This window comes from Crinia signifera, chromosome 12 (genome assembly GCF_055691185.1).
Source record: "Crinia signifera chromosome 12, ASM5569118v1, whole genome shotgun sequence".
Taxonomy (NCBI): domain Eukaryota; kingdom Metazoa; phylum Chordata; class Amphibia; order Anura; family Myobatrachidae; genus Crinia; species Crinia signifera.
The window spans coordinates 18,794,688-18,808,573 of NC_139228.1; the positions used below are offsets into that span (position 1 = coordinate 18,794,688).

Here is a 13,886-nt window from a genome sequence, read left to right on the forward strand (position 1 = left end):
TTGTGTTCAGCTATGCGTTTATCCTAGTCGCAACGTGCATGCGTTCTATTTATGTCCGTACGGAGTTGCCGTTGTAATGTTCGATGAGACGTTTATTGATAATGTTGTGGGTTTCACTGTGGCTGGTTATGGGAGTCTTGAAGGCAACGCTCTAATAGTGGCTGCATAATGCAGATCCATAACTTCGCACGTAGGAGGCCTTGCTCAGAGAAACCGCTTCTGTCATTGGATTGGATATGGTGCATCAGAAAGCAGTAATTTCACCACCTACTAAAGTGGCTGTAATGTTAGGCACGTGCATTGAAATGTTTCCAGATTTGAGGATATCGATCTACAATAAATTGTACACATACGGTATGATTCTCAAAATGATTATAGAAAACAATTAATAAACAATAAAAAATAGGGTTTTATACTTACCAACTGTCCCGATTCTCAGGAGACCATCCTGTTTTTGGGGGGCTATCTCACAGTCGCACCCCCAGGCTGCAATGCCCTACAGTGCAAGGGGGGAAATGGGGGGGGGGGGTGTCTTCCTGTCACTTGATGCTTGCTTAGCAGTGGAGAGGTCAATAGATGCTGTGCACATGCGCACAGCGTTTATTCACCAGAGATAGAGGTGGTGGCATTCTCATGAAACCATGCCCCTTTTTTGCTAAGACCACACCCCTTTTTTGGACATGCACAGGAATAGTTTATTGAAATTGGTTGCATTTGTATATAAAATGTTATATCATCCTATGTACCATGAAATATTTCTCTTCTTTCCAGGCACTTGCTCTGCAGATAAGCAGGATGAGATATTACTGACTCAGGACGATGGCTCAGATTTGGCGTCACCACGGACCAGCAAAAGCCGCATGTCCATTAAGCTTCGGCGATCCTCCGGCTCTGCCAACAAGTCCTAGTTTTGGCTGTCACATCCCTGGATTGTACAGACTTTTTTTTCTTCCTTCTTTGATGGGCATTGCCATGTTCGGGAACCGGCAACACACATTCACATGGCCTTCTGTGGCAATATCACACTTCTGTTATTTTATTCTATGTTTTTACACATCTCTTTTATTTGAGTGAATAACACTGGACTTTTAGATGTAAATTAAAATTTTAGTCTAAAAAAAAAAAAAAAAAACGGATTTTAAATTGCTATGTACAACGCCTGTGCCATATGTACATCTTGCCGCTTTTAGCAGTACGACACTTTTTGTTTATTTTCAGTATAAACCTGGAGGAAATGTTATTTTTGTTTTTACTTTTATCAGTGCACTGACTGTGCTGTATATTTATTAATGATATTCCTGCCTCCTGTTACTGTATGATATATATATACAGCCGGCTTATGTCTTTTTCTTTGGACCACCTGAAATATTTCCATAATATTATATGCCTGATTTATTTACACAATATGGCGATGTTCATTTTGAAGGGAAGCCTCTCCCTGTTTGGCCTGCGTAGAAGGCACAGCAGTGAAGGGGATCTATGTATTTGTAATAGAGGGTCATTCCGTGACGAGGGAGTGCCCTTATGCTTCTGAGTGTCAGGGCGACTGACACTCCATCACCTACCTGATTATATAGAGAGAGAGAAATATATAGCTATATTTAGATATATAGGTAGAAAGGAGGAAGGGAAAGATTGGAGGATCATAGGAAGTGGTGGGTGAGATGGGTGAAGGGCTGGTCCTGGACTAGTGGCCAGCCCACAGTAAATAGCCACACACTATAGGAGCTGGATGCCGGAGAAAGAAGGTGAAGATGGGCCGTGAAGAGGGTGAGCTGCCAGAAAGGGGATTGCCTCCGTCCAGACACTGCCCCATGGTAATCCTAGATGGAGACTGCACTGCACCCCACGACACCCGATCCCAGGCACATTGGCACCAATGTTTGGAAGGGGGGAGGACTCACTCCCTTGCCCCCACTGCCTGTTCTGACACCTATGACGGGAGCCCATATTGATTACACTTGCTTGCAGTTATGTTACTTGATTACACATGGCCTTGTATATGCAATGACAAGTTTCAAGTGCCATGACCCTGTGTTACTAAACTGCTGCATTGGTTAACCTTGTAAAGGTGTCCTGTGACCACGAATGACCTTGAGGCTGGCCGAAGCCTTTCCCGCTATTGGAGGAAAATCTTTTAACAATCTTTCCAGCTTCTAGTACCTTCTCTAGAGATGCCAAAGGACTGAGCAAAGACTGGTCTGATAACATTTCATGTGCAGACTACGTAGATAGTACTACGTTATACCATTCTCCATATTATTGTATGTTTTTTGCTTTTATTCCATTATTTTGTAACATTGTTTGGCGCTGTTTATTACATTTGTCATGTTCTTCATCCTGTTAGGCCATGAATGTTCTAATGGATGCAGTGTTATCATTTGTGTCACAAATAATAAATATACAACCCTTTTTTGTTTTTTCTTTTGCATTAAGGTTTTATTGAAAATCCTATGAAAACTGTTATTACAAAGTGTATTGGAGACTGTTATGAGAAGTTCTCCGAATATACTCTACAAGACCATTAACGCAACTTTGATAAAGAGCCCAAAGTCATTGATGAACCATATTTCTGCTGATATTGTTGTGTGTCCAGGCATTTAAGGCATTTATTGAATGGCCATACACTTCTTTTCCAACGGTTTCTGCCCATTTGACTGTTCTATTATTACGACCCTTGTGATTTCTATGTATGCAGTCTCACAGAAACAACTGGTGTACTTGCTCGGCAATCTAAATGGGTTGTTCTATTTAGAGTTGATTATTACTTGATTTTAAAAGACTTCTGATGCTGGATGTCTTCTTTGCATTATAAGACATGTTGTTTTTTTGTTTTGTTTTTTACATCAATTCTTTGTTTTATATACAGTATATATACTACCATTCAAAAGTTTGGGATCACCCAGACAATTTTGTGTTGTACATGAAAATGGACTTTTATTTATAAAATTTGTTGCAAAATTAATGAACATATAGGCAAGACGTTGGCATGGTTAGAAATAATGATTTTTATTTGAAATAATAATTTTGTCCTTCAAACTTTGCTTTCATCAAAGAATGTTCCTTTTGTATTGCAGACCTTTTGGCGTTCTAGCTGTTAATGTGTTGAGGTAATCTGAAGAAATTTCACCCCTCTCTTCCTGAAGCACCTTAAGTCAAGTTAGATTGGCTTGATGGGCACTTCTTGTGTACCATACGGTCAAGCTGCTCCCGCAACTACTCAATGGGGTTGAGATCTGGTGACTGCCCTGGCCACTCCATTACAGACAGAATACCAGCTGCCCGCTTCTTCCCTAAATAGTTTTTGCATAATTTGGAGGTGTGCTTTGGGTCATTGTCCTGTTGGAGGAAGAAATTGGCTCCAATCAAGCGCTGTCCACAGGGTATGGCATGGGGTTGCAAAATGGAGTGATAGCCTTCCTTATTCAAAATCCCATTTACCTTGTATAAATCTCCCACTTTACCAGCACCAAGCAGCCCAGCCCATCACATTGCCTCCACCTTGCGTGACAGATGGTGTCAGGCACTCATTCAGCATCTTTTCACTTGTTCTGTATCTCACAAATGGTCTTCTATCCAAGCACCTCAAACTTCGATTCGTCTGTCTGTAACACTTTTTTCTAATCTTCCTCTGTCAAATTTCTGTGTTCTTTTTCCCATATTATCTTTTTCTTTTATTTGCCAGCCTCAGATATGGCTTTTTCTTTGTCACACTGTCTAGAAGACCAGCATCCCGAAGTCACCTCTTCGCTGTAGATGTTGATACTGGTATTTTGCGGGTACCAGTTAATGAAGGTGACAGTTGAGGACCGTGTCATTTATTTCTGAAAATAGAGACTCAAATATACTGATCTTCTTGCTCAGTTGTGCACCGGGGCCTCCCACTTCTCTTTCTACTCTGGTAAGAGCCTGTTTGTGCTGTTCTCTGAAGGGAGTAGTAGACACAGTTGTAGGAAATGTTTAGTTTCTTGGAAATTTCTCGCATGGAATAGCCTTCATTTCGAAGAACAAGAATAGATGGTCGAGTTTCACATGAAAGTTCTCTTTTTCTAGTCATTTTGAGAGTATAATCTAACCCACAAATATGAGGCTCCAGATACTCAACTAGCTCAGAGGAAGGCCAGTTTTATCGCTTCTCCAATGAGCAAACCCATTTTCAGCTGTGCTTACAAAATTGCACAAGGGGTTTCTAATCATCCATTAGTCTTTTAACGTGATTAGCAAACACAATGTACCATTAGAACACTGGAGTGATGGTTGCTAGAAATGGGCCTCTCTATACAGCTATGTAGGTATTCCATTAAAAACCAGATGTTTGCAGCTAGTATAGTCATTTACCACATTAACAATGTATACAGTGTATTTCTGATTAATTTAATGTTACCTCCATTGAAAAAAACAAATGCTATTCTTCCAAGAATAAGGACATTTTCTAAGTGACCCCAAACTTTTGAACGTGTTTATATGTGGTGCAGTATAGTCATTTACCACATTAACAATGTATACTGATTAATGTTATCTTCATTGGGAAAAAAAACAGTGCTTTTCTTTCAAAAATAAGTATATTTCTAAGTAACCCCAAACTGTTGAATGGTAGTGTATAATTTGTAATGTTAATAGATAATTTTGCATTGAATAGAAGCTTGAATTCCTGAGAGCCTGTGACCAATTGGCTTCACAATTCAAAATTTTGGAATTGAGAGACTATACAGAAAGCTATTGGAGATATCCAGGGCTTAAAGTGGTCCCAGAGAGGTGTTGGAACTCATTTTCCGATAAGTACCAGGAGGGATGGACCGCAGGTGGAGGAGAACCATGGAGCCACAGGATCTGAAGAGGGGGAGGTGGCTCCAGCTTGTTAGTGACACTAGTACCCAATGACTTGGGTGGTGGGGTAGGCTTCTCTGTTTATACACAGGGCTTTGAGGACTGGGCAGTGAAACATGGAGTTAAAGTTAGAAATATTTTGTGAGAGTGCAGATTCTACATTATTTTCAAATGTGTTTCCAAACTTGAAACAATTCAACCTTACAACACTTTTGTTGGTAAGCTGCTCAATCAGAGGTGTGTCATTCAGGTGCCAAAAGGGAGGGGTAATTCTGTCTAGGAAAAAAAAAACAATTCAACCTTCTATGAAATTCTAGACCGGAATACCTGTTCTTATCATGCTTTTTATGCATTTAAGTCATTTTTGTAAGCAGTACTGCATAACATAATTTTTCACATTTTGGTCATTGTCAGAGTATATGCACATTACATTTAAGAAAGAGGTGGATCCAGAAGGTGACATTGCACCTGTGCCCACACACATCAATGCAATAGCCTTTGTTTTATGACGTTAAAGTTTAAGTTAAATTTATTCTCAAATCTAAAACCACTAAAAACGCGGTCCATTGGGTAGTTTGTCACGACACAGCAAATAATACAGATAAGCACAAAGGGGCTAAACCAGACCTGGTCTCTAGCCTGCATATTTGTTATGTGTTTATGTGTTTTTCTTGTTCAGTTATCCTTTGGTTTATTACTATATATATTTTATATTTTTTCTATTTGAGTGCTGCCTATACATTTTTATTAGTCAACATTGACCCTACAAGACCAGTATCAGGTGTGCCACCATTTAATTCTGCTGGATCCTATTTGTCTGTTAATGGCTCCTTTTCAGACGGAGTCCATTTTTAATGTGACTTTAGAGAGAGTTCTCAACAGAATGTTTCTCAAAGTAATTTATACTGTATGAATAAATCTAAAGAAACATCATTGCCGGATGCAAATTTCTTAAAGCAAAAACACCTAGAATGTGAGCAGCCTCTTTTTATTTTTTTTGTATCCCTAAGGACACAAAAATGTGCGGCACTGCTTAAAGCGTGATATAGTCATTTATAGACCAGTGTTTACTAAACTCATTCTCCCAAACCATTTAGGTTTTAAAGATATCAATGCTTACGCTAATGTGACATAATTAGTACCTCAGTCATTTTAATTTGGCCAACCATGTTTATGCATGAGTATCCTTAAATCCTGGACTTTTAGGGGATTTGCGTATAGCGCATGTGAAAACACCAAGATGGATTATCCGAGAAAACTGCTATTCCCTCAAGGATGCACATTATTTTAAGTATCAAATGAAAAAATTAAGCAGAAATAAGACCGTTACTTTGGGATAGCTTTAAAGCAAGCAGGAGCGACCATGGTGAAGAGTCCTCAGTATATGGGTAATAGAAAGATTCATTTAAAATTAAAGAAGTTAGTTTATCAAAATAATGCAAGCTATGTAAATCATTATGGAAAATATTTGTAGGGTTTCCTTACATGCAGTAAGGGATGCCAATCCTGGGGCATTTTTTTAAATCCCGGGATTTGGGAGTACAAAAATGCCTAATCCCGGAACTGAGTTTATCAATATAATGATGAATTTTTAATCCCCCTCTCTCCCCCCAAACCAGTGTCACGGAGCCGGGTGGCAGGGCAGGAGCTGACGGAGGTCCCGGGAACGATGGTGGTGCGGCAATTGTAAGCTCAGCGGCGGTGTGGTGGTCAGGAGCCAGGTAGTGGTGTGGCAGGTGAGTACGGAGTGACAGGCCTCTGACATCAGGTCACGCTGTGCACAGCTGTGGAGCCGTTAGATTTGCGCATGCAATCCCGGGATTCAAATCCTGGTGAATTTTGCGCCAATTCCCAGGATCGGCCACCCTACATCCAGTCAGATCATGGCACACCCTGTGGTAGTCAAACAATCAATATGGTTAAGTCCCTGGATCGCAGATACTAAGCCTAGAATAAACTTGTGTGTCACAATATTGAGGGGAGAATATTTTTTTTTATATACATAAAGATACCTCAGGATAGACGTAAACTATTTCAGAGGAAATCGGGTGTCCCCATGTGATTTCAGAGACAAAACTATACAGCTACGGTAAAGCGTTTCAACAGGCAACTGGTTCGTCAGCAGAATAGAAAATTGGAAGGAATTTTGAAGCTTCTTTTAACCTTCATAATAATGTCAAGTTGGTCTTCCATGGTGTTTTTAAATGTGCAACCAGGATTCTGGCAAAGCTAAGAAACCACGAAGAGAGACTCAAACACTGTTGCAACAAAGTTATTTGCAAATTGCCAACTTTCCAAAGAGAAACCAAATTATATTAGCAAATACCAATTGTGGAGCATTATTATAGATCTAAGGATGCGCACATAAACACCAGAGAGTTCAAAATGGAGTCCATAAGAATCCTTCTGAAAGTTGTAGAATTTGAGCCTCCTTATGTTATGGACTCATATCTTTATACATCTTAACATCATTCACATAAAAAATTCCTATGGCTGGCAATAATTGGTCAACATTTTAAAAGAACCAGAAATTCTGCAATCGCTAAAACATTGACGCTCACCCTATTGCCCTTTTCAATAGAGTAGAGTAGACCACTCGCCACTAACGGGAGGAGAGTTGGACAGCAGTGGCTGAAATATCTGATACAGGCGTGCTGCCACGCTCCTCAGCTGTGGCAGGGACACACATGGAAGACGGCACAGCATTCTAAATATTTGCGGCACAATGTCAGCAATGCAACTCAGGCCTCCAGGACCAGATCATGTGATGGGGACGACGACCCAGTTTTAGATAGAGATTCTCGTGGTCCCTCTGAACCTTAAGGCCTGGTATGAGTGCCCTCTTTCACCTGTGGAGGGATGTGTATGGGGACTTAAAATAAATAAAGAAACCAGATTAGCAGTAAATAACCTCCAATTTCAGTATTTTATAAGTAAATTTGATGTGCAATGCTGGTCTCACCAATACAGCATTTCTTGTGTAGCATCACATACGAAGAGTGGATAAATGAAGCCTCACATCAACTAATTTGCCGATTTCACCCATTCTCGTAATTTTGGCAAAGAACCAGAAAACAAGTATTCAGAGTTATATATAGAAATCCTTTTGTGCTGTACTGCTATTTCCCATCTCCAGCCCTAGGGCAGTGTTTCTCAAACTATGGGCGGGATTTAGGGTATGTTGTAGTATGTAGGGTATGTGTCCGTAAACACAGCTAACAGCTTGCACGTTACTGGCTAAACCCCCCCCCCCCCCCCACACACCTGAAGTTTCCCGCATTCTTCTAATGTCCAGTTTCAAACCGTGCAATCAAATTATATGTTGTTGCTTTATTACTTATTTGATAGAGCAGGAACAAGAACACACAGACCATTCAATGTAGTATTCATGTTCGCTGTAGACTATGTCCTCTAGAATGGTTGGTCAAGCCTCTGTGGTGGCTGCCACAACCCATACACACTGGGCCCAACCACTGCCTTCCCATGGTGGGCCTGTCCTGCCCAAGTCTGACAATGCAGCTGGAAATAGTTGGTGACCGGTAAAGCACATCACCCTGTCGCACTGATGAAACAACGTAAGCTTCTACATCAGGGGTGGCCAAACCTGTCCTCAAGATCTACCAACAGTTCATGTGTATCAGGCAACCTGTGGATCTATAGTAGGAATGACTGCAGCAGGGTTTAAATGTGGCAGTTATTAAGGACTATAGCTGTGCGCCATCCAGGTGATTAGGAAAACGTGGTAGATCTTGAGGACCGGTTTGGCCAGCCCTGCTCTACATCATCCCAAAGTCCAGTGGGGTAGATTTATTAATCGGCGATCAGGGGAATATGCGCTATATACGTGTGTTATGGCAGGGGATAGCACTTCCCCTGATTTATCACACCCACGATGCGGGTGTATTACATGCGGTGGTGCGGGGCAGGCAACATAGTGCAGAGACGTTAATTTATAGTAGACGCCTGCCTCCTACTTCCTAATATATGAATGATCAGCATCGCCGACCTTTACGCCCCCTGCAGCTGTTGACTTCAACAGCTGCAGGTGGCGATGCCCTATGCCCACAGCAGGGACATCGCTGTCCCTGCTGCTGGCTCTGAGCTGCGGTGGGGATCTCACATGGGTAGCGAGATCCCACGCATGCCCAGTCCAGCCGGCCAGGGGGAAGGAGACAGCACGTCACTGTCTCCAGGAGGGGTTTGCGCTCCCCCGCTTCAGCAGGCAAGATGTTCATACAGCTTGTCGGTCTCCCCTCCTGCTTCACCTCGCTAATGAGGTGAAGCAGGAAGTGTTATAGCGGCGCTAAATCTACCCCTCAGTCATATTCTGGCACAGTCATATTAAGCATGCAAGGGGATTGGCAACCCTTTACAGTGCAGGTGTTGTTCTCACCCTGCCTATGCTTATGCAATGGTGGTTATTTACTAAGATGGGAGGTCTATTGAAGGGGATGTTGCCCATAGCAACCATCCCATCTTCAATATAACTCCCATCTTCGTAAATAAAGCCCAATGTGTGGCTCCCCAGCTCTTGTGAAACGTGCAAGCTCTTACAAACTGAGGGTAGATGTATGAAACAGTGATGAGGGAGGAGAAGTGATCAAGTGCCTTCACCGGCCAATCAGCTCCCGGCCACCAGGCACTGTATCACTTCTCCTCCCTTATCACTGCGTCATACATTTACCCCTGAGTCTGTCAGTGCAAACAAGAGCATCAGCTTCCAGAAATGTTAAAAGAGTGGGTATGGGTCATTGAGTCAACCCTATTTAGGTTGACAATGGGAAGGCTGACACTTTCTTTTTCCTGAATATCGACATGGACACCATCAAAGGGTACCGCATCCCCTTGCATAGTTTGCTGTGCTCGCCATGCTTCAAGCACAGTGCCTCGCTGTGCAATGCACAATATTTTATTCTCCCACCATGCCCTAATGAATGGTAGGGCATGAAATACTGCGTGTCGGCTCCAAAAAAATGTGAAAAACTCACACCGACCTTCCCATTGTCGATCTAATGCTTGTGTCAACCTTCCAACCATGCCAACTTTAGTCATGTCGACCTATTGCAGGTGTCGACCTAAGCCATAAGACAGTACAAGTGATGTCATACACCACGAGTCACCGTTTTCTACCATTGTATGAAGTACACCATAATAAGTTTGCTATGGATTGTCGCTCCTATTTTTTTTTTTGCTACGTTTTTAAAACCTAGATTCACGCATTGAATGGAATTCATAACCCTGGCACATGGCCCGATACCTGATTTACCCACAATGCCATATTACAGCTGAATCTCTCACATGGCCTATTCTGTGATCTGCATGTGTATCTAACCGGAGATCTCAGCATGTGATATCATTTCACGCCTGTTCTGCCCACTTATAAGGGGCTGGGAAAGCAATAAAAAAAAGTGTCCTATTTAATAATACAATAAACTATTCTTGCCACTTTCTTTGTGTACGTTGTAATCCTTTTTTAACAACTCTGGTTTGATGGACTTTTTAGCTTGTAAGGTCATTTGTGGATTAACTTGCCCTGCTATAGAGAAAATTGCACCAATTAAAAATTATATTTGAGGATAAGATTGTCTATGTAAATGTGTTGTACGGTGAAATGAAAGTAACGAAGGGTATATAAAAGATTCTGAGTGCAAATATTAACAATTGCTATTTAATGTATGCATTAACTACAAATGATTTGTTTATATATGCCCTAATGTAATGATTTGCAGGAAAGTGTGTTTTCCTACAATGGCCTGAGTATATTCATATTTAGGGGGATATTCTGATTTACACGGAAAGGCACAATCACTCTCTAATGAACAACACCCTATGCACTGCAGGTGGGGCTGATGTAACATGGGCAGAGACAGTTAGATTTGGGTGGGGGTTGTACTTCAAACTGATATCTATATTGCAGTGTAAAAATAAAGCAGTCAGTATTTACCCTGCACAGAAACAATGAAACAACCAAATCTTACTCTCTCTGCACATGTTACATCTGCCCCACCTGCAGTGCATATGGTTTTGTCCATTAGAGAGTGATTGTGCCTTTCTGAGTGAATCAGAATAACCCCCTTAATCAGGTTTGGGGAAAGCTGTTTAGGCGTCAAATATGTGTTTCCAGAAAGTGGTTCAACAGGCACAAAATTAAAAATCTATAAAGATCATTTACAACTTCATCTTGAAAAACTGGTAGAAGTACAGTGTCCTTGAAAAACATGGAGGTAGATGCGTCGAGTTTTTCATATAGAATGTCAAAAAGTTGAAATATATATATATATATATATATATATATATATATATATACACACACTGTGGAAGGAGGCCGCCACTGCCCAGCTGCCAGGACAGCGTATTATATATATATATATATATATATATATATATATATATATATATATATATATATATATATATATATATATATATTAGCGAACACCTTGAAGCTACAGGAGTTTCAATACATTGGGCCTTATTCTAGTTCACTCTGACAAAATCTTTCTTAGATGTACAAAACCATGTGCACTGCAGGTGGGGCAGATGTCAAATGTGCAGAGAGAATTAGATTTGGGTGAGTTATTTTGTTTCTGTACAGGGTAAATACTGACTGCTTTATTTTTTCACTGCAATATAGATCTCACTTTGAAGTAAAACCCCACCCAAATCTAATTCTCTCTGCACAAGTAACATCTGCAGCACCGGATTTTGTCAGAAAGAGTGAACTAGAATAAGGCCCAATGCACAGTATTTTTCAGATACTTAGGATGATGCACTCACACGTAAATGTATATTGTTATAATATGTAGAAAAGATTTCATTAATAAGTAGCTGCATCATCGGTTCCAAATCGTGTCTGTTACTGTAGCTTCACTTCATTTTTATGTATGTTGGAAAGACCTAACTTGTGCATTATAAGGAATATTGTGCCCCCTGCTGTGGCATCGAGACACTAAATAGTTACATGTGGGGTAAATTTACTAAATTGGAGTTCTATTGAAGATTGGATTTTGCTATGGGCAACCAATCGGATTCAATTCTAAGGTGCTAAATAATTAAGTAGAATCTGATTGGATGCTTAGTAAATAAACCCCTTACAGTCAATAGGAAAAAATCCTGGCTCATGTCACCCTTAAATGCAATCGGATTGTGATTCTGTAATAAATAAGTGTAGAATCTTTGTATATGTCTCTTTTATGGACTTTTATCATATAATGTGATAATGTGAATATATATATATATATATATATACACACACACAATACTGTGGGGACCGGCACTCCACTCAATCAATCTCTTATGCTGCGGTGCCTTCCAAGATCCAAACCAGACCCAATATATGCGATGTGTGGGCAGCACTCAAACAGACTTTCCAAGGTAACTTTTAAAATAGCCTTTATTCTCCGACGGCGTTTCGGGGCAATACAACCCCCGTTTTCAAGGACTGACCTGTCTGTATATATATATATATATATATATATATATATATATTGCTCCTAACTTATTAAATGTGGACCATTATATAAAACATCTAATATCCACATTTATAATTAACCAACACAGATTACTAAAACAACTGTGTGTGCACACCATATCTTCAGAAGGATATAAATACATTAGAGAGTGTACAAAGAAGGGCAACTAAAATGGTGCATGGCCTACATCACAAAACTTACCTGGAAAGACTAAAAAATCTTAACATGTATAGTTTGGAGCAGAGAAGGGAAAGGGGGGACATGATCGAAATCTTCAAATATATCAAGGGTTTTAACATAGTACAGGTGGGAAATTTTTTTCAAAGAAAGAGAAGTAATAGAACACGAGGACATGCACTGAAACTGGAGGGAGGTAGGTTCAGGGGAAATGTTAGAAATAATTACTTCACAGAAAGGGTAGTGGATAAGTGGAATAGCCTCCCATCAGAGGTGGTAGAGGCTAAGACAGTAGAACAATTTAAACATGCTTGGGATAGGAATATGAATATCCTTACAAAGAAATAAGGATTAAAACGGGTTGGAATTACCTGAAGGATAAAAAAGGGGCAGACTAGATGGGCCAAATGGTTCTTATCTGCCGTCAAATTCTATGTTACACAGAGAGAGTCCCTATTTAACTCTTTAATGCTTTAGATTGTTTTACACTGAATTGACATGAAGTGCATTCAATCTTTCACCTATTTGTTATACACTTAAAATATTATATTCTGAAAATGAATTTTTAACAAGTGCAATATATGATTATTCATTTCATTTTATCAATGTATTTTAACTAGCCCTTTTGATTCAGTCTGTCAACGCTGACCAGCAAGTTAGTTTCCGCTTATTGAACATGGTGACATAATTCTAATACACATACCATTATAACATATGCAAGGAATATAGCTTTTAGTTTGTGTTTGAACAATGTACATTATATTGTAATTAAGTTAAAACCCTTGAAGAGCTGCTTAATGTCTGTGTATATCGTGTATTTATATACAGTATTATATGTACCTACAATTTTATTTGATGTTTTCACTGGGGGAAAAAATGACATTGCTTTTAATTAATATGTTAAAAAGCTAATTATGAAAGCATCACAAAGCAATCAATTTGTGGACTTTTTAGAAGAAAAAAAATGCTGTGATAAATTTTCTTTTGAACCTGGTAATTTTGCTGCTTTATAATGACATTTATTATAATACAATTGAATGATGCTATTATAAATACCCAATATCTTCAAATTCTATTTGTTTTGCAGTTAGAATATTATAAGATAATATTTTATCAATAACAATGTTAATATTATTCTAAGACAAGTGTTTTTTGTTTTATGCTTTTTATCATACTGTACATCCCCAAATCCTAAAGATTGTAAGCTTGCGAGCAGGGCCCTTCTACCTATGTCTGTTTGTTTCTACCTAGTTTGTTTAATGACTGTTGTCTCCAATTGTAAAGCGCAATGGAATATGCTGCGCTATATAAGAAACTATAAATAATAATAATAATAAGTCCACATTGGGAACATATTGTATAAAAGTACTCTTCCAAAGATAATAAGCACACTGCAGAAGTACACAAGAC

At 39.7% G+C, this 13,886-nt stretch overlaps 1 protein-coding gene across 4 annotated transcripts in view; it reads left to right on the forward strand.

Annotated features, from left to right (window-relative positions):
* RALGAPA1 (Ral GTPase activating protein catalytic subunit alpha 1) overlaps positions 1–2,429 on the forward strand; it is a 194,394-nt gene extending 191,965 nt beyond the window's left edge. For 3 of the 4 annotated variants that reach the window (XM_083167787.1, XM_083167784.1, XM_083167785.1), the window contains one exon: positions 772–2,429. In XM_083167787.1, coding sequence (XP_083023913.1) covers positions 772–908 — 137 coding nt within the window. In that variant the 3' untranslated portion in view covers positions 909–2,429. The remainder of the gene's footprint in view (positions 1–771) is intronic. The other variant, XM_083167786.1, reaches the window with a different exon arrangement.
* The last annotated feature ends 11,457 nt before the right edge of the window (positions 2,430–13,886 follow it).